The sequence below is a fragment of the Hyposmocoma kahamanoa genome, unplaced genomic scaffold (genome assembly GCF_003589595.1).
Source record: "Hyposmocoma kahamanoa isolate Upper Pololo Valley unplaced genomic scaffold, ASM358959v1 210, whole genome shotgun sequence".
Lineage (NCBI taxonomy): Eukaryota > Metazoa > Arthropoda > Insecta > Lepidoptera > Cosmopterigidae > Hyposmocoma > Hyposmocoma kahamanoa.
The window spans coordinates 3,117,698-3,139,810 of NW_020653731.1; the positions used below are offsets into that span (position 1 = coordinate 3,117,698).

The following is a 22,113-nucleotide window of genomic DNA, read 5'->3' on the forward strand; positions in this document are numbered from 1 at the left end:
AAAATCGGAGAAGTTTCATACAGTGTTCTCAGGGTTGACTACTTAGTATTAAGTGGGCAATTTAAAAAACAACCTAGATCCCTTCTTTAGTTTTCCGTCCTATGACAAGACCGAGTTTGGTTGCTGTTCGTAATTATTACAATAATTTCCAACTATACTGTACTTATTTCATGTAACCAAAGTTAAATGTAAACCTTATGTTGACACATCATTGTAAAAAAATGTTTACAATGGATGTGTCAACATATTTGACATACATAACATGGAGATGGCTTAATTCGAGAGTTATTTCCTTGCCTGACTACCACGTCGATGTACAACCATTGGCTCGAAATTGCCACGTAGGGTGAGCTTGACATAAATGAAACTTATTTTAAGTGACATTTTTAATTTTTTTTTTTTTTTGAGTTTTTAGATGTTTTAAAAGTATGAATTGTATTGAATTGTATTTTCTTAATTTGATGATTATTATTATAAATAGAATATAATCTGGTGTAGAACTTTGTAATATCATATTTAATGCTTATCAATGTACTTTGATTCTTATTTATTTCGTTGCCCACATAATAAACAAAGAAGTACTGACTTCGATTGACTGTTAGCATAACATTAAAAAAACTAACTGTCACAATAGAGAGAGGGCTTGTCTGTAAGCGCCTGACCACACCAATCGCAGTCGCCGCTGCCGCCTGCCGCTTGCCACGCGTGCGCAGCTTTGCGTGATTTGTCCTGTGCCAAGTATTATTAACGCTTTAGTAATCAACTGATCCATGAATATATTTCAACTCATAATGGATAAGAGAACATACCTTCTTCTTACGGAAGAATAAGCTGCCACGTTTTCGTCGTTTCTCTGCGTGATGATCATAGGCTGCTCTGTTTTGAACACAAGTTTATTATTATATTTCTATAAGAACAATGGCAATAGCGTTTTGTCTAAAGTAATGAACAGATAAAAAAAAATGTCTAGAACATTAGCAAAAATTTATTACGTGTGAAACTGGAATGTGGTAAAAATTTGTTAAATTAAAAAATACACATCAAATTCTTAGGTTTTCACAATTGTTACAGATAGGAAAAGAAACTATTTTTATGGACCCATGGTCATGATTGACTGCCAACAAAGTCCACCGTGACCATGGTACCTGTTAAGGGCCCGAAACGTTGGTTTGTTTGAAAAAACAAATATACGCTATTCAAATCCAGAAAAATAGTTTCATTTCATATTAGAAATACATATTGAGGAGTTATATTTCAAACGCGTTTCCACTATTTTAGTTTGAAACGAAACTCTCTAGTTTACTAGTCAAAACAATTATAATTCAATGGACCAGTGGTACTATTTTTTTACTACATTGTATAGTTCTACGTTATTACTGAATTATATATTGTTAATCATAATTAATATAGCAGTGGAGAAGGGTCCACACTCCCATCAGTTTGCCTAAAAAAATTAACTTCCAACATTGTAGTATGTATTGAATTGTAGCGTACTTAGTAGACTGTACAGGACTTACCACCTTAAGAGTGTTTTTTACGTGCAAGCAACGACTGTCATTTGCGGCCTCTAGCAGTTTATTTACCTTGTCAACCAATGGTGTTTAAAGGCATCGTAATCATATTTTTGCCATAAACAAAAGGTTTCCACAAAAAGGCAACGAAATGATGGATAGGGTTAGCTACAATCTCCACTACAACAAAACTGTTTTGGCTTGGTAAGCCAAAGTCAATTAATCATTTATTCCATAGGTAAAATTTTACAGTTTTTTTTTAAGCTACTGCTCGTTCTGCGTAACCTCCCTGAGAAAAACGAGCAAGATACTCTGGGGATTGCTCTTTTCAAATAAACTTAAATGCTATAGAATACATTTTGAATCGTATTTGTGTGGAATCTAGATTCACGCTGTCTTTCCATAGATCTTTATCTAACACGTAGTCTAACGTTTTGTAATATGACTTTTCAATTAAAATTCTTTTAATGTAAGTTTTAATCTTAGGAAATGGTAAACTTAATATATGCTCCGGAATCTTATTCTAAAAACGTTTACAATTTATACAATAAGATTTCAACTTTGCTAATAGTAGCCACATCTCAGTGTGCTAGCTGTTAGCACTTTAGGCGCAAGATGAGAAGATCCGGTGTTCGATTGCTGGTCTGAAGCAATTCGGCAAACAAATTTTCAAATTTGGCTCTGATTTTACTTGTGCTTGTAATATTACAATTACTAGTACAGGGGATTTTTCTAAATTTATTATTGTCTACCCTTCGCCACTGTATTACGAGTAATAGTATATTTTTTATCGAGGGACTAAAATGAGCTAATAGACACCGGAGCTTTAGCGACCTCTATATTGGCTTTTAGTCTCGAGGTGAAAACTTTACTTTTCACTTCGATTGCGAGGAAAAAATTTCAATAGTTTTCGCTCTACAACAAAATTACGAACCGAAATTCTGAAGTTTTCGCGGTATTCTTTTTTCCAACTAGACACAGATACAACAAACGCAATAATGCGGGGAAATAATATGGCGCCACCGTCCATGCGGAATAGGCACGGAATTAAAGCCGAGCGTACGCCAGTAGTACTACTGGCTGTTTGAGTTTGTTCACTCGAAGTAAATTAAATAATTACTACTACAATATTAAATAATTATTACTAGGTACTTTTTACTTCATAGAGATTAAAGGATGCACTTTACTCCCACCACGTAATGCTATATTTTGGTACTTTTAGAGCATGAAAAGTGAAAACATTATTATGTATAAAAATAATAAAAATTCAGTACTTGAATCAAATATTCAAAAAAGTGTGCTGTTTTTGAAATTCAACTCCTCAATTGTCAATTCACTAAGGCCTTTCTGAGCCCGAATCAAAGAATAACATGCAAACACTCCAAAGCAAAAAAACTCACTTTGCACTCGTATAAACAACATATAAAGCAAAAAGCTTGTGCTTTTAAAAACGTGCCAAATTCGTATGTACTTAATTGATTGAAAAAGTGAACAATTGTAAGTCGTTATGAAACTGTATTAGGAAAGTAAAATGTACCTTACAGATTTATGCTTAAGAGTTGTAATACTTGAAGATATCACAGCTTGCCAAGAGATCCATAAATATACACATTGAAGTAAATTTGCTTATTTTTAAGAAAAAAACTTTTTTTGTTACCTCTTTGACGTTCAAATGGTGGAGTTAATTTAAGTTTTCGACGAGACGCTTGTGGACACTGCATAGCTTGTAACCTTTCTACCATACAAGCCAAGTATGAGAACTACTGACAAATTACTCACTCAAGTCGTTGAAAACGAAATACAAAAATCCGACAACAAGCACATAGAAAAATCCATGAGGTGCGCTGGTTCGTTCCGTAGTTGGCATAGCGTGGCACGGTTTGCTAGGTGACGTTGGTTCGAGTTTGGCCGGCTCAAAGGATTTTTTCTAAGTGGTCGATCTTTGTATTAATCTCTTCTAATCTTTATCTAATCTAATCTTTGTAAAAATCTTCTGGGCGAGCTCGTACCAACGTAGACCTCATCTTTGCTCTAGGGCTAGGTAGTGGTCAAGAGTACGTCCATTTTTAATAAAAAAAATAAAAAAAATAAAAAATTAATAATTATGACAAACAAATAATTTCACAAAAAATAATTGAATATTCATGGTGGTGAAATATTCTGACATTGAATAAAAATTTAAAATACTCACTGTTAAAGTAAAGCAAGTCAAGATATGTTAGTCGATCAGCTAGTTGTCGCTCATATCTAAACGACTCTGGTAAAGAGAAAACACTTACTGATAAAGACAAGCAAGTCCTTGAACTTGAAGCTCCTGATGAAAGTTGTGGTGATCATCAAACAACAAATTGTCTGACTCACACTTAAATCAATTCTGGTACGGTGAAAGAGACAAAACACTCACTGTTGAAGGTACTATGAAGTCCAAACGCGCGGTGATATTTATAGTGACCCCTGTATAATCAAACAGCAAGTTGTCTTGCACACACCTAAACAATCCTGGGAAGGGGAAAGAGACAAAACACTTACTGTTCAAGAAAAGCAAGTCTATGTAGTCCAAGATGCTCCTGATGCGTGTTGTGGCGGCGATTCGGTGAGGTGGTGTGGGTAGCTGACGTGTCTTCGTCGCTCTCTGTCTCGCTTGCACACGGGCCCGACAAGCTAACACCGAGCGGGACGGACATTGCAGGAGTAGTACTAGCGCTTTCATTTAGTAAATCATGTTTTTGGTAATGGTTTTGGGCGTATTTTTTTATACGTAACGTGTTTTCATAGACTATTTTAAATACAGGAGCTATCTTAATCATTATTCGGAAAATGGAATAGAGATATATTTGTTGGGAAGTAAAAAAACAAATTTAGGACATGTCTGTTTAGACGTGTTTAGACATGTCTTCATTTCCCGCTTCTGGAGATTTGGCGCACTCCGTACACGCGTTATGACGAGATACCTACAGCTACAGTATTATTTGGTATGGCCTATTGACTAGGACAAACACGACCCAAAGAACCCTTTGTAAATACTCCGCGTTTCCGCTACAAATTGCCGACTTCATTTACGAGTACTTTGGAATTTGAATTATTAGGTATTCTGCGATTACGTATTAATTGAAATAAAATTAAAAATTGCACGCCGCCAGTGTAGCCCAGCCTTTCATAGCTACACAAAACATACTAACCTCGGCAATAAACGCAGAGAGTAATTGTGTGTGGAATATTGAATGTAGTTAAGCTTAAATATAAGAAATTTTCTCCGAAGCACATAGGGATCAATTTGGCTTGTATTGTTTCTGGTATACTTGTGTGGTCTTGAAATGAGTCTTGAGTCTTTTCTATAGGAGTCTTAGATTCACAAAGTAAGCACATTGAAGAAATGTTTCATGTACAGTACAACTATAACATTTTTTGTTAATATATCTCGATAATCTTCGAATTTCGATTGTCGTCGGGTTTCTATCAGCTGCCCTTTGCACTTACAGTCCATCGACTTGGAAACCGAAACTGAACCCAAATAACAAAAAAAAAAAAAAAAAAAACAAAAAAAAAAAAAAATTAATTAATTCCTATTTTTTATTTAATTGCTGTAAACAAATTTGATCCACAGGTAATTGATTTGCACGGCACTTGCAAACGTTTTGAACAATGACCGCAAAAAGAAACGCATTTTAGATCTATTTGGTGGTGGCGTGTGGATAGCGACGGCGGGGCAATGTCGTATCGAGCGCGCGATTCGTAGATCCGTCGACCTTGCTTCCTGTGCTGCGTCTATGTCATGCTGACATCCCACATACATTCTATTCTAGTCTGTCACGAAATGCCACGTGGTGTGGTATGTAAACAAGAGTTAGTAGTGCAAAAAAGAATCGCTACCAGGTTCACCAGCACCTGCATGGTAATCCATCAAGTACAAGTGCGTGTCTATTCTTACGACATGATGTGAAACGTTTAGTTTTCGCGGAGGATACGAGTGTCGAAGTTTCTGATTCCAAAGTTGTGTCTATTATAAATTTCTTAAATATGGCGAGAATGCAAATCAACACACTGTATATTTATGAAAACCAGATAATACACATATACTGAAAATTAAAGGTTAATAATAGGAAAAAGAATTTCATATTCATTTTTATTAATAGAAAATAAAATTTTATTTAGTATTAACTTGTTTTAACCTTGCTTGGTATACTGTAAAGAAGTAAATGTTCATTATTTATCAAGTTGTTAGATTTTCGCGATTGTTACACATACGAAATGAAAATATTTATCGGATCTAAATCGCGTAGATTTATTTTCGGTTTCGGTTTTGCAAACCAACGTTTCGGGCACTTTACAGGTCCCATGGTCACGGGTGACCCTTTGCAGTCAGTTACTACCAGACTTGAAAAGTGAAATAACTTTGCTTAATGAGGTCAGGAAAAAAGGAGGAGGTTGTTTCGTGAGATCCACGTTTCGTTAAAATAAAAATGTTATTACAAACAGGGAAATAGTTTTACAGCTCTATATAGTTCGGAAATAAAAACTAAACAACAATAAAGAGATCTTAATTCTTATTCTTAATTTAAATTGTTACAGATAAAAATCTAACAACTACTGGACATGGTAATTTGTGTTAGGGTACATTCGAAATCCACAGATTACCGAGTAACATTAAGAAAGTTGTTGTACTGTACTGGCTATTATAGTGTTCTATTTAATTCACCTTATACAATTACGATGTGAGTGTATTTGTTACATAGAATATAATAACCAGAAATAGAGACGAAATGTCATTTAATTTCTTTGAAAACTATTCTGCCTAATCGTAACGGTGACAACTGCGTTTCGATTGGTCAGTCCGAATTCGAAACAATTGACGGGTGTCGTCAATTGTTTCTACTCCTACTTCAAATCGACCAGTTTAACTCGAGCTTTGTTATAGTGGACGAAAATTGAAAAATTACATAATTATCGATGAAATGTGATTCCGTTTGTTTTGTAATTAGATGTTTTGCTGTTTTTCCCACACCACCAAATATAACAGCCCATTGTTAGAGATATTATCTTTATTACAATAAATACAGAATATTTTTGGAATATACGGAGGCGTACGTACACACAGGTCAGTTGTTGGCGCTGTACTATTACAGCTTTCTAATTTGTAATTTCAGCGCAAACGAGGGTTGATATTTAAAAGTGATATAAGATCCATTGTGCTGATGAGTTGCTAGGAATGGAAGGCCATTTATTTCGTCTCTACTTCTGGTTATATACTCGATGATTTGTTACTGGTAATTGGTCCTAAGAAAACAATATGTTTAAAAACACGCCCACACATACGTCATCCTATATAATTTAAAAAATAATATTTTTTTAAATAGCGCTATTACCACTCATTAAAGTGCATAAAAAAAAACAAAAAATTAAAAACAAAATGGCCTGTTTCACTGTAACTGGCCAGTGCTTTAATCTGAAACTTGAGCGAAGCACACAGTGCCGACAAAAAACATCGAACGACATGCACATGTTGAAAATAATTAATTGAGGAAGAACATTATTTTTTTTATCTCAACTGACTTCAGATTAAGTATACCCATTTAATAATAGAATATTCAAAATAATAATGTTCTTTTAATGTTTAGTGAAAAACACATGCATTAAAAAAATAAGCTCTAACTTCGTTCATTACTTTGAATTTTAAATTTTTAAATTTTCAATCAACTGTCAATTGTGCTCAAAATGCTGTACATTATTATAATGGTAGTGATAATTTGTTTGTTACGTTGTAGTTCCAAGTTACCAAGAGTTGACGTGAACGATACATGTACAGGTTTTGCGTGTATTGGTGAATTTTTACATGATCGCGACAACAATGTCATTGCAGTGTGACTGGGAAACGGTTTTAGTTGTGCTAGCATAGATAACCCGAAAAAAAAACGGCTAGCGTTTGTTTTGGTCACACTCAATTATATACATTGACTTGTTTTCGTAAGTAAAAAAGCAATTCTTTTCTTTTTTTTTTCTTAACAGATGGCAGTTATTACACCATAAAACTGATTATTAATATTTAGCTATTGCATAAGTACCTGTATAAAAAGCAGTGGTAGCCTAATGGTTTGACCTACCGCCTCTCAAGTAGAGAGTCGTGTGTTCGAATTCAGGTCTGCCTGACCTCTGAGTCGTTCTGAATTTATGTGTGAAAGTTAATTTGAAATTTGCCATGAGCTTTTCGATGAAGGAACACATCGTGAGGAAACTTGCACACACATCTGCAAAACAATTTAATGATGTGTGTGAAGTTTCTATAATCCGCGTTAGCCCTGTGTGGGCATTACAGCCCTTTTACAACCCTCCCACTGTGAGAGGCGGCCTGTGCTCAAAAGTGGGGCTATATAGTCTGACAATATTTTTAATATAAGTACATAATATTTCTCCTACATTTAAACAAATTGTTTTTTCTCTCTATCTCCCCCTTCCCAACTATAATTTTCTCCATTTTAAAGACATATATAAATAGTGACTGAAAAGCTAACCGAAAAAGCAAAAACAAAAACCCGACGCTTATGAAATATTTCGATGCGCCATCTATTGGCACAATATTGAACTACGTAATTTAGACCTATCAACACCTGTTAGGATGGTCTGTATTCAGCACTCATTCACATGTATCACATCAACTTTTGTTTTAAATTTCCAAATAAAACGCTCCTGGCTTTAAAAAGCACAAGGCTGCTAATCGCGTAACAGTACAAAATTAGTGTTGCGCGTCAATAGTAAAACTATCGATTCTATCGTGACCACGACTATAAATAGCTACCGACATTTTCGACAATATCGATATCTCACATCAAGACTGATAAGTTACGAAGGTGGTTCAAAATGTTCGTCGATGCAGTTAGTTATTAGAAAATGTTTTCGAAAATATCGATACTATTGTCAGTGTGACATCTTGTCAAGGTCGACCGTAACCCAAGTACAACTCACATGTTGACGGGCTGTGGCTGCGGCGGCTGCACGGCGGCGACGATGCTCGGCGTGGAGACGGACTTCTGCAGTGGCAGGCGTGGAGCCAAGCGTGAGCTCGCTTCGGCAGCCGCCGCTCCCAGCACCGCTCCCGCGCGAAGAGCTGCCGTTATTTTCTCAAAGTCCTTCTGTTGTCCCGGTAAAGTCAAATACATAACAATATATAGTACAATACATAATAATAAATAGGCTGGGGTTCCACCCCAATGTTATAGATATTCCGAAGATTCGCACGAAGCGTAACGCTTCCATATTTATACAGCGAATGGCTATCAAGTGGAATTCCCTTTTATTAATGATATCAAGTGACGGGACGAACAACTGCCGGGTAGTGCCGGTCAGAACTTTAAATCGCAAAGATCTGAGGGCCACTGCCATTGCGCCCTTCACCTTGAGACATAAGTTAAAAAGTCCCTCATCAGCACGCTTCAAAACCGAAACGCTGTAATGCTCAAATTAGTACACGTACAGTAGAGGCAGTACATTCCTGGACAAACTTTTTCAAAAGGAGCTTCACTGCTACTAAGCAGCAGAGCTTTCTGCCTACAGACTAGTCCCTAAATAGACATTATTTAGGTGTGCGTGCTCTATCGTCGACCTCACCGTCACTTTCCATCAGGTAAGATGGAGGTCAAATGCGCACTTATTTTTTATATATAAAAAAGCTAATGTACAACAATGCGCAATTATTTCTTTTTTTGTTAATTTGAAGAAGGAGGTTAATAATAATAATAATAATAATAATAATATCGTTTATTAAAGACAACAAGGCCCACTTTGTATTAGTAACAGACTTATAAACTATGTTAGTAAATTATTTCTAACTTAGATCTAGTACAATTTATGAGGTGCCTCATTAGAGGCCCCTCCACTCTATCAGCAATCAAAATGATTGCTGATAGAGTGGAGGTTAATGACATAGGCTGGCTAGTACGTTCAGGTTCACATTTGTCCATAATCTTACTTGTCGGAAAATGGAATAGTTGAGATAGAAACGTATACGTACGGCGAGATCGTTGTCGTTGAGCGAGTGCGTGGAATGTCGTGCAGGGCGCGGCACTTCTCCCTCCGACTCCATAGAAGACAGCGATGCGCTGTGCCCGTTCAGAGCGCTGCTATAACGCAAAGGGAATTCATAATCAAAGGCAGTACTAACGTCCCGTTATACACAGATCTCCAAAGGATTAAGATAGTCCAGTACACTAGAGCAATGCAGCAAAAACCAATAGGGCTAGCATGACAAGACGTCACTAGCGCGAGAGCGACATAAAGCGCGAGATCCCTTTGCGAGAATAGCATTATCTGGCGCTAGTCACGTCTCGTTGTGCTAGCCCTACTGTGTAGTTTTCGAAGAGTTAAGTGAACCTTCTTCGGCTTGCAGGTTTTATGACGATATTATCCCTCGACGTAAAAAAAAATTAAAAGAAGAAAACTAAACTGCACGTGATTAGAAAATTGCTCAGTGGACTAATGGGTATCGAACCCAAATACATTCCAAAAAATAGTACATTGTGCATTAAAGACGGTAAATAAGCAATTACTAACTAGGGACAATTGAAGCTCGACGACTGAGGGCTTTTATAACTTGAGTTTTATATTTTTTTACCGTTTTGTGATATACACAATGCTTTTTTTTCATCACATTTGCAAGGAAATAAATATGTTTATTTCTTGTATGAATAAATATGGTTCAAAACACAACAATTATGGATTTTGCAAGTGGCGGGTTATTTGTTTTTCTATTTTATCAACAGATGCCTGCTAGATATTCTTCCATAGATAATACAACTTGAACTAAAATGTTGTAAAAACTAAAGATGCCTACAGCCCTGATGGATCGTAATAAAATTTTTACACAGAAAATAATTAAAATCAATTGTAAGATATTCTTAATAGTACGTATGTGGCTGAATTGCAATTTCTGTTATAGATAACATTTTAAGCCCATGTTTCAATTTTGAACTTAAGTAACCTCCTTGCTTGAATTTGCACCTGACCAATGTAAGGAAGTATGTCGTGCTACAAATAAAAAAAAACTCCTTACGGACCATGGCTGTAAAGGGAACAAAAAAGCCGGAGGGTTTTATTTGGGACTATAACAGTCAAGTTAGCCACCATGCAATTATACTATTTACGACATACTACACGCGTAATTTAAAATAGGATTACCTGCGCGGGCGATGCGCGTCGTGCTGCCTCGGTCCGGGCTCGAGCGCCGCCCACGAGCTGCGGCGCCCTTCGTCGCGACGCTCCCACAGCCCCCATTGCCGGGACTCGCCTACAAAATCATACATTTACATACACGCACATCGTCACGCCTCCCATCTCCTAATAGAGTAAAGCACGGACTTCCACTTGCCAGGATCTTGGCAAAATTTCGTACTCTCCGTTTACATAACGATCGAAATCTCGTCAATTTCAGATACTTTTAAGCTGACTTTTTGAAGACCATTCTCAATTATTCAGTATTTATTACGTAATTTAAACACTAAGGGCTTACCTAAAAGAATACCATCCAAGTCCTGTTTCCTCAATCGCTCACAAAGTCTGATTTGTTAATCTTCGAATTCGTACACACATTCTTTTCAGATAACAAGAACACCAAAACGATCACACGTTTAATATAACTACGAGAGAGAGTCAAAATGTTGGAGAATAATGGAGCGAGTGCAGGTCAAGGATAGGCATATTTGGAACTGTTGCATATTAAGAAAAGCAAAGACATGTAAATGTATTTGGTTCAGTGTTTCGCTACACAAACAGCATTTTCTGCCAGATAGCATGTGTAAGTGTCAAGGCATGCAGCATGATTTTACATGAGCCAAGCATTATACAACAATGGTTGATTTAACTCACAAATTAGAAAGAAAGATATAGTAGGAATCAGGTTCATCTTCTCGCTCAGAAACCCATCTGATTTCGAGACTACCCGATCGGGTCGATACCGATTTGTATCAAAATCAGGACACAGGTCGAGGCAAATAATAGATCAGGAGGAGGATATAAAAGGATGCGCAATATAAACGTCATCACAGAGAACCAGGAAAGGTGTAAAAATGTCAAAGGTGTAAAAGTCAATGATCTTCTTCATGTTACCGTTAAGGAAAATTGACAAGGTCAGACAGAAAATAGGATTTGTACCTCAGTGGAGAACGTAAATGTAGAATAAGAATACGTAAAAGAGAAAGCATGTACATACCACTGCCCTTTCTGCTCTGTGGGTAAAAGTCAAGATGTGTGGGTGAGGAGCAATCTGGCTCAGCATTGCCGTCTTTGCACAGCGATGGGCAGGACGTGCTGAGGCGACTCGTGCCTGTCGCCTGGGAATATAAATATTTATATTAATATAATCCATATTAATACAGTCAATACTACGTGTCACAATTGAGGTAAGTAATGACAATGAATACCTCTAGCCAGAAATTAGTGCATATTATAATATCGCCGACAATTTTGTTTATACAACTCCGGGCGATTTATTCGAGTATTTAATATCTGTAGCGAATCGCAGCAGTCGCTACAAATTTCTTATTAGTAGATTGTACATACAACAAGTGCATAAAACGCGTCATTTTACCCGAGACGAGGATACTTAAGTCGAGGGTAATATGGGTTTTATGAACGAGTTATACACTCTGCTTTTCACTTCGATTGCGAGGAAATTAAACAACAATATTACAAGTAAGCGATTATTTAATTGAAATTGAATGTAAAATTACAACAATTAGACATATTTAATGTAATGGATTTTTATTTTGTGCACTAGAGCATAAAATCCTATTTTATGCAGACCTATACCCAGCATAAATACGAAGTTTAAGAGCATGAGAAGTGAAAACATATTTTATTCACTGTTTTTAACCGACTTTAAAAAAGGAGGAGGTTCTCAATTCGACTACTGTATGTTCCTTTTTTTTTTGTATGTATGTTACGCGATACTTCCGGTATTTGTGAACCGATTTTCATGATTCTTTTTTTGTTGGAAAGGGGTACTTCCATAGCGGTCCCATTTCATTTAGAAGAAAATCATCCACCTCTAAGGTTGGCTGTTCACGCATGAAGAATCATTTTTATAAATAGCGCCTAAACTTTAATTTAGGAGCAATTATTTTAATGGTTGATTTTGCTATTTCTCCAATTCAAGACGTTTTTCTCTCGATATACTTTGAGTAGTGAGAACCGATTTTTATTATCTCCAGTGTCAAGTATAGTGGCGAACTATACGGGGATATTTCAATGAAACTTGGCAAATAGACGTAATTCCACGTACTTTTGGGGTCGGTTTTTTAGTACTCTGTACTGAGATTATTATAGCAGTTTAGTTTTATATTGAAATTCTAAATTTAAATGTAAAATAATTTTATATTGAAATTCTAAATTAAAATATAATTGTAAGTCAATGATTAAAATTTACTAGTTTTTGGCGCCTTTTCTTGTTATTGTCACCATTGTTTCTTTTATCGAGCTGTGCGTTGTTTGTTAAATAAACTGTAAGTACATTTTCCTTGATCTTGCTCACTCTATGATAGCGCCCACCAGAAACCCATTGATACAGTCAACTACAATATCTATTATTTATTTTGTGGATAAATTGTTCACTTTCATATACCTAAGCATTATTATATTGTATTATCTGTACAATGTTTTTTTGTAGTCTTTATTTATTTAGGGGCTTTGATCGTTATTGAACATGTCAGCCCCATTATAAAAACGGTACATCAAGAAAACACTTAATAAAATTCAGATTGATAAATCAAAATACTACCTACAATGTTATTTTAAGCAGAGACACGAGTGTTAACTTCATTTTATTCATTATTGGTGCCCATCAGTGGCATTAAAAATATTTTGAGTCGTACAGTACGTAGTCCTTAAAACGCGTCACTAGATACGAAAATTAATATAAACATCGGTACACAAAGAGAGAAACAGACGGTGCACTTAATGTACTAACTAACTTAACTGAACACATTAGTACAGTAAATGCGTAGTCGCCATAGAACAGTCTCCTGTACTGGTGATTTCGGCAGCTCTGGATTGTACGGTAGAGACCCCACAATCCAGAACACAGCAGTGATGAGTTTGCGGTAGAAATAGGTTTCCTTTATGATACCAAGTGAAGGGACGAACAAATCGTGCAGCAGGTGGTGAGCGACACGCTTTTCGATAGCAGTAAAGAGCCACTAAGAGCTTTAAATACAAAGATCTGAAGGGTACTGCCACTGCGCCCGTCACCGTGAGACATAAGTTACATGTGGCGGTAATTTCAGCATCAAACCCTTCAAAACTGCTTGGCTGCAGAAACAGGTAAGGTGGCAGTACTTCCCTGGACGAACTCTTTCACAAGGAATATAGGTGAGGCTTTGACACCTATCCCGGCGAATTATACCTTACCGCCAGTAATTAATTGAACACACACAGTTTGAGGCGTGTTTTAATTCGTTGGTGTAATGTAGTCGTAAAGATAAATATAACTTATCTGATGCTTGACTGCCTTCCGTGGCCGAACGGTTGCCATGCTGGGACTGCCACGCAGAGGTCCCGAGTTCGATTCCGGGACCGAGAGAAATATTTATATGACCTACATTTATTTCTCTAGTGAGTTTGGGTGTAATTTGTGGTTGTCTATATGTGTGTCCATAACACCCGTGATACAGGGTCTCCCTAGTGCGGGGCTATGAGTCTGTGCGCTTTATTATTATTATCTTACCAATAAAGGCAACGGAGCCACCCGCATACGCTGCACAGCGGCGTTGAGCCGGCGAAGCTGTTGCAGGCTGTCATCGAGGACGCCCGGGCTGTGCGGGGTCACGCTGATCGTGGGGACCTGCACCAACAAATAACACTCAAAAACATGTAATATAAGTAACAAGAAAGAAAAATCATTTTTGTTAATTTTTATTGATTTTATTTCTTAAATTGTGAGCTAGATTGTTACTGATGCAGGTTTTTACACATCAGCGGATGCTCTTGTTTTTTATTTTAAATGTACATCCTTACTATTTTCTGCTTTTTCGGCTTACAGTCTGTATCTGGAAGGTTTGTAAATTATTCCGTCGTGCCTTTTACGTCATGTGACGCCTTGAACATCCGCAATGAATATCAGCATCACTGAATGCGGATGCCGATGCACATGCGGATGCTGATATTCGCAACAACCCTAGTTGTGAGCACGGACCGGCACAACAGTACGGCAGACCTTCACATTACATCCTGAAGAGGTATGTTTTTTTGTGTACACAAACAGATAGATATCAACTTGTCAGTAAAAAGTGTAGTGTCGGCTTTCAGATTCAGATTCAGATTCATTTATTTCTCAAATATAACATTACAGTACAAATTGCACTACATGTCAAAGTATAAGAAATTATATTGAGATCGTCAGACAAAAAGGAAAATTATAAGAAAAGCACACAATAATTAGAAAATTAACAATTCATTATATAATATTGTTGTCATTAAATTACATATCAAATATCATTCTCCATCAAGGATCGTCATAAGTTGATAATTATACAAGAGCATGTTAATGCGGTAAAAATTAGAATAAAAATAGAAAATACTGAATTCGTTACAATTTAAAGTCTTAGTCTTAAAGATTTTTCAAGAAAAAGTCTTTCAGCCGGCGCCCAAATGTTTCGTCAGACGGTTCAAGTCTGAGAGTAGCGGGTAAACGCTCATAGTAAGTAGGTCCGATGACACGCGGGTTTTTCTCCGCAAGTGCCATGCGTCGAGGGACTGTTCTCAAATGACCGGTACGGCGAAGTGGGATGCCAAAAACATTTACAGTACCAAATGAAGACAGATTATTTCTAACGAACATTATAATTTCATATAAGTAGAGTGAGTAGTGCGTCATTATGCGTTGCGCTACAAAGAGATTTCTGCAGGAATGTCTGTGTTTTACCCCAACCAATATGCGTACGGCACGTTTTTGCATTAGCATGACTCTATTGGCATCCGTGGAGTTACCCCATATGAGTGAACCGTACGACATCAGCGAGTGGAAATATGCAAAATAGACCTGTCTTAATGCACAATCAGAAATGAGCAATTTCAGTTTACGCAACGCAAAGACTGCACCACTTCAGTTATTGTAATAACTAACTAATGTATTTCAATTTTAGCTACATTAAAAATAAATAAAATTGCTAAAAAAAATTGCAATTGAAATCAATACAAATAAGGTATACAATTTCGATGCTCTAAGACGGACCGCAGAGTATTCCAGCGCATTTCTCTCTACGGTATTAAAGAGCACGCTAAAGGATACCGTGCCGGGAGGCACTCGGCCTTAATACGGACCGCAGAGCACGCTAAAGGATACCGTGGCGGAAGGCCAAGTTCGCCTGAATGCAAGTGGTAACGGAGTAACGGCAAACTGGAGGGACCGGACGTTGCGGTAAGCTGACGGACGCTTGTGGTGTCGTAAGAGATGTTCGTTATCAGTGTGCGCTGGCGGACACAAAATCCTCTTAGATGCTCTCCCTGCGCTGTCGTCCGCAGTAAAGGTTTTAATTTAACTGCCTCCAAGGCCGAACGGTTACCGTGCTGGACTGCCACTCAGAGGCCCCGGGTGCGATTCCCGGGCCGGGAGAAATATTTCTTTGGCCTACATTTATTTATCTCGTGAGTTTGGATGTAATTTGTTTATGTGCGTGTCCATGGCACCCGCGATACAGGGTTTCCCTAGTGCGGGACTATGAGCTTGTGCGTTAAAAAAAAGGTACTCGATGATTATGGCCCAGCGCGCGCCGGAACAGAGTAACACGTACTCTCTATAGAGTACGGTGTTACTGGGAGGATTTTTTCGAGAACCCTACCAGTAAGAAGGTAGGATGTACCTGTGCCCTGGCGGCGGCCATGTCTGGCGGTGGCGTGGACCGGGTGACGTGTTCAGTCACCTCGTCCTCGCTTGAAGACTCCCCGCTACACCCGCCCTCGTCTGAAACAAGAAATTACGTATTTATTAATAGTACTATATCAACATGATGAAGAAGTTGACATTTTTACTTCTTTTGAGAGCGAATTCGTAAAGGTAACACTCACAGTCTAGTACGTACCTAATGAATTATTATTTGTTAGGTACTATTATTGAATAGAATAGTTATTTTATCTACATCCTCTAGAATAGTTATGATACCATAAATCTTCCTTAGCCCGCAGATTAAGCTCTGCTGCATACGCAGTCCGTAGAATACGTGAGCTTACCGATGTTGCTATTGCTAGACTAGTTTACTTTAGTTACTTCCATAGTATAATGTCCTACGAGATTCTCATGTGGGGTAAAGCGGCAGATATAGAAAACCAAAAACGAATGTGTTGCAAAAACGAGCGATTCGTTCTGTGTACCGTGTGTACCCACCCTTTAGGTTCGCGGGTTTTTCTCAGAGAAAAGTTTAAGGAGACTGGTATCATGACTGTGGCATCACAGTACACTTGCTCAAATATTTTGTATGCCCGTAAAAATATACATAATTTCATTAAGAAAGAAGATATTCATAATATTAACCTTAGAACTAAGTCCAAACTCAAGGTCCACGATTTCGTTTAACTAAGGTAAACGATTCTTTTATGGGGAACTGTATACGTTTTTACAATAAGATTCCGGTGAATATATTAAGATTATCATTTCCTAAGTTTAAAACTTACATTAAAAGTATTTTAATTGAAAAGATATGACTTTTTGATGACAAATTTGATGAGTTTGTTTTAGATAAAGAAGTATGGAAAGACAACAAGAGTCTAGATTCCACACAATTATGATTCAAAATGTATTCCCTAGCGTTTATTTGAAAAGAGCAATCCCTAGAATTTCTTGCTCGTTCTTCTCAAGGAGGTCAGCGTAGTGAACGAGCAGTAGCTTAAAAATGACGTTTCCAAGTGTAAAAATTTTGCCTATGGAATAAATGATTATTTGACTTTGACTTTGACCTATAAGATGTGCTCAAAAACCGCAAATTACGACCAGCATAAAGATAAACAGTTTTGTTAGAACAAATTTCTTATCTCTGAAAATGTTATTATTGCATAATAATAGCATCGAATACGATTTTATTATTACATTCAAATTTCGAACATCTCTGAAAAAAAAAAAATAATTTGATTCGACCTCAATTCTAATATCAGTCGAGATGAAGTTTTATTCAAAATGAAATGTCAACAGCAAACAATTTTGACAAATTTCACGTTACTTGATGTCGAACGATATGATAGTTGGGGCCGACTCTAGTTAGTCTATGAATTAAATAAAAACTACGGTTGTGTGAGATCGTGAGTAAAGTGTTTATTAGCCGCCATTTCGCCAGTCGTAACATGCGGTTCCTGAACACATCATAGAGAGCTTATAATATGTGTATAGTTAAAGCAGTGTACCTGTACATAATTAGGCATATAAAACTCGTGTGATGTTTTTATTAAACTCGCCTATCGGCTCGTTTCATAAACCCACACTCGTGTTTTAATGCCTTTCACTATATAACAGTCACATAAACTACTTTATTTATTAATCGGTATTATTATTATTTTACACAAGTAAAGAGAAATGCTACACTATCGTACTGGGACAATCATGTAAAAATAGCAGTATGTACGAAATACATAAATAAATAAAGGACGCCAGCGATAAATTGTCGCGAGTGAGAACTTAAAAAAATATGGCACAGGAAACATAGAACATGGGTTTAAAAATTTGAAACAAAATCTTCTCTATATAAGGAACTGTTGCCTGTACCGTATAACGTAATTTGATCTACGGTTAGGGGCAATGTTTTCGTTCCCTCATGAGGTCAGTCGATTGTTATTTTTTATACTTATAACAACTCCGCTCTTTCTCCACTCCAACGTGCATCACATCATCATAACATCTCCAAACAACTTAGCGGAAATAACAAAATACTATTGGTGCAAACACATTCAGCAACCATGATTGATTTCACACGGTATCACAAATACTCTACACAAATACACAAGTCTTTTAACCCAAGCTCTTTACCCAGATTAATATATATTTATATTTCTTAATAACACAAAATAGTCTTCCGATTGACCGCGCACAAATGTACTAATTTTTAACTCACTTCAAAAAGTAGGAGGTTCTAAATTCGACTGTATTTTTTACTCTTTTTTTTTTAAAGGGGCAGTAGCTACCTTGTGTTTGGGCTCATATTATTTGTTTTGACGAGGACTTGCATATTATGCGTTTCAGTTATCGACGAGGAGACCACGGTAACGAACACAATGAAAGCTAAACCAACTTTTGAAGTCGGTGTTCTAATGTAAATTTTAAAATTATTTATTACACATTGTATATTAAAATAAAATTTATATTTTTGCTGAATGGCTGGAGGTTTTTGCATGAGTACGATGACGAGCTGCAACATCACGACACCATTTTACACGCAGTTAACTTGTATGAAATCTTACAAGTAAAACAATGCTTACGATTACCGTTACGCGTTCAGAGGCCTGTGTGTAAATTTGTAATTATTCAAAATTAACTACCGTGTTTGCGTTAAGATTGTTATTTAGATCTGAACTACATTCACACAAGGTTTAAATTAAAATCTTAACGCAAACGCGATAGTTAAGTTTACATATTTGAAAACTTACACTACAATAACACTAACATGAGTTGCACGTAAACACGCTCGATATAGTGTCGTTAAAAACCCGTTTTTTTTCTAAGGTGAAAAAAAAAACATGAAAAGAAACCGTATATTTTCTGGAGTATGTTTTTTTTTTTCTAAAGTATGAAAATAAAAATATGACAATAATAAATTGTATTTTTTTTACCACATTTCCACTTTTGTTGTTAATATTATTCTTCATAGATAAAGTGTTTAAAATAAATGGGCAACACTCACAGTGTTGTCAATTTGTAGCGAATTCCCCAAATTGCGGGGAATTTCAACTCGATTGGGCATTTTGTGTCATTGACGCTATGTGGGGAAAATGCAGGGATGCTAACTATTTACCTTTTTTAAAAATCTATCGATTGCTGTTGCACCGCTACTTTGATGATTACTGATAAAAACACTCCTTATTTATTTATCGAAGATATCATATAAGAGCGATATCAATATTTTTTTCCACATTGCACATATCCCTCATCCCCACAAATGAAGATTAAATTTTTGTTATAAGTATTATGATAATTGATGTTAATAAATAGGTTTATAAATACATATATTCACATATATATATTCTTAAAATAAAAGTTAGTGTCTTATTTTATTTCAGTTATTCCATTTTACTTTTTCTGGAAAAAAAACCAAATTTAGAAAAAAACCAGGGTGCTGTGTTTTTTTTTCATGTTTTTCTTCAAAAATGTGAAAAAAAAAACATTGGGTTATTTTTCAAGTTACAAGACTAGCTCGATAGCGAGCGCCTTTACGCGCGTGAGGGCTAGTACTACCTCGGAGGGTACTACCACGATATTAGTAACAGTTATCGCTAGAGATCGCGTAAAATATTTGTATACAGAATGTTTTTCCTTCTTGTGACCGCTAGGAGCGCTATGCAATTTGCCACATAAAATTGTGAAGTAGGTAATTTACGCGATCGCTAGCGACAACTGTCACATTAAATTCATGGTAGAGGCACCGTTGAACGTGCGTCAAGCGCTTGTCATCCGAACCGGCCCTTATACGACAAACAAATCAGAGAAATACATTACTCCAAACTTCAATATCAGTTCCGTACAGCGAGAATTACTATCTGTCCTATTCAGTGAGTAAATCGGTCGCCATTTCCCGAAGTAGAAACTTCTAGATCCGCCAACGACGGATGGGGATATTGGTTTTCAGTCGCGCAGGTAGGCTAGTGGAGTTTGCAATGGCAATATAGTTGTGAATATAAATTCAGCTAAACACAATAATTTTTAAGAACATCAGTACAGAGTTCTAAAAACACCGACCTCAAAAGTCATTCATCTCCTGGTTTACCACCCTTAGAGGTGGAATATTTCCTTCAAATTTAAATGAGACCACTACTCAGGTACCCTCTTTCCAACAAAAAACGCGAAGAAACGCAATTTATAGCGTAACATCATTAAAAAAATGTCCAATTGAGAATCTCCTCCTTTTTTAAAGTCGGTTACAAAGCAATGGTTGTCCAGACGAACCCGAGCCGTTGTGTAGGTAATGACAAAGCACGACATACTCTCTAAAGCCCCACGGCCGTTTTCCTACAATTGATGACCTACAGACTACGGATTTCGTGCTACGAGAGTAAGGCCCCAGTTTAGTGTGGGAAAAGAAAGCATTTTTTCCGATTATATTAGGCTTCGAAATTATCAAGTTTTATTTTGTTTGATATAATTGTCGTAATTGTTTGTAGAAAGGGCGAAAGCGCCATTTAAAAAACAATCATTTTTAACCGAGTTAAAAAAAAGAAGGAGGTTCTCGATTCATCTGTTTTTTTTTGTATGTATGTCACGCGAACAGATTGAACCGGTTTTGATGATTTTTTTGTTGGAAAGAGGGTTCCTCAGTATTGGTCCCATTTAAATTTGAAGAAAATACTCCACCTCTAAGGGTGACAAACTAAGGGATGAATCCGGTGTCGCGCATTTTGCGGTAACCGATTTCCATAAAACTTGGCAAATAGATGTAATTCCACAAAGTTTTGTGGTCGGTATTTTTTTATAAAAAATTTACGAATTATAAGTTTTAACGATAATTCAAAATAATTGACTTCCTGTTGTAAAATTCAATTTTGGTTGAAATTAAGTTTAAGTTTTAAATTAGAATATAGAACAGGACGTATATTTACGTACGGACGTATATTAAAACAGTGTTGAAAAAGTAATACATGCTCTCTTGAATTTTTTTAATATATAATAAAACATCGACGTATATACCTATATAATATATATAATATAATATATTCTTGCCGTATCATACTTTTGTCTCTTTAATTTTTCACTAAAATACAAAGTTTTTAGTTAATGTCAAAAGTCAATATTAACGCCAATGTATCAGGGTCCAAACACCTTCGACATTCGCAAAATACGGCACCATTGCAATGCTATTAAAATGCACAGGGTTGGCTGCGGGTGACCTACTTTTTCAACGGTCAAGGGTACAGGGATATCTGTACCCAGTCAAGCTAGCTAGGAACAAATCGATTGAGAAAAAAATGCGGATGTATTTACACACGCACAATTACTATCAGCCGTGACATTGTGCTTTATTATGAAATGACAATTTATGAAATTTTTGCATTGATAAGTATGATTTTTTACTGACATCTGGTTATTATTATATTTTATTATTTGTTATAATTAACAATTTCTGTAATAGTCGGTAAATGTTTGTGTTGCCATTTGTTGTAGACACTCTTCTCAGAGAAGTCAGCCGACGATTTTTTTTTAAATTTAACAAAATTAGTTAATAATTTAAAAGAATTCTGAGTAATACACGCGCGTCTTCTTTAACCTCGACGTGGCGGAATCATCGATTTTGTCGATAGAGCTATAACACTTAAAAAAAACAAGAATTTGTAATTAATTTTGCCGTCATTTACAAGCCCAGTGGGAGAAAGGCTGCTTCTCAATAAAGAAAATCCGACGGTTCACATCGCGGTGGAGTCATATATCGACGCA

General features: G+C 36.5%; 2 protein-coding genes across 2 annotated transcripts in view; both read right to left on the reverse strand.

Moving 5' to 3' along the window:
* LOC113227444 (rho guanine nucleotide exchange factor 18) overlaps nt 1–10,775 on the reverse strand; it is a 54,875-nt gene extending 44,100 nt beyond the window's left edge. The window contains exons 1-6 of the mRNA XM_026460371.1: nt 10,677–10,775; nt 9,514–9,622; nt 8,469–8,635; nt 4,041–4,172; nt 810–876; nt 624–729 (exon numbers count right to left, since the gene is read on the reverse strand). Of these exons, the coding sequence (XP_026316156.1) occupies nt 624–729; nt 810–876; nt 4,041–4,172; nt 8,469–8,635; nt 9,514–9,585 (544 nt within the window). The 5' untranslated portion in view covers nt 9,586–9,622; nt 10,677–10,775. The remainder of the gene's footprint in view (nt 1–623; nt 730–809; nt 877–4,040; nt 4,173–8,468; nt 8,636–9,513; nt 9,623–10,676) is intronic.
* Nucleotides 10,673–22,113, reverse strand: part of LOC113227342 — a 42,872-nt gene continuing 31,431 nt past the window's right edge. The window contains exons 3-6 of the mRNA XM_026460235.1: nt 16,352–16,452; nt 14,218–14,334; nt 11,707–11,827; nt 10,673–10,785 (exon numbers count right to left, since the gene is read on the reverse strand). Of these exons, the coding sequence (XP_026316020.1) occupies nt 10,673–10,785; nt 11,707–11,827; nt 14,218–14,334; nt 16,352–16,452 (452 nt within the window). The remainder of the gene's footprint in view (nt 10,786–11,706; nt 11,828–14,217; nt 14,335–16,351; nt 16,453–22,113) is intronic.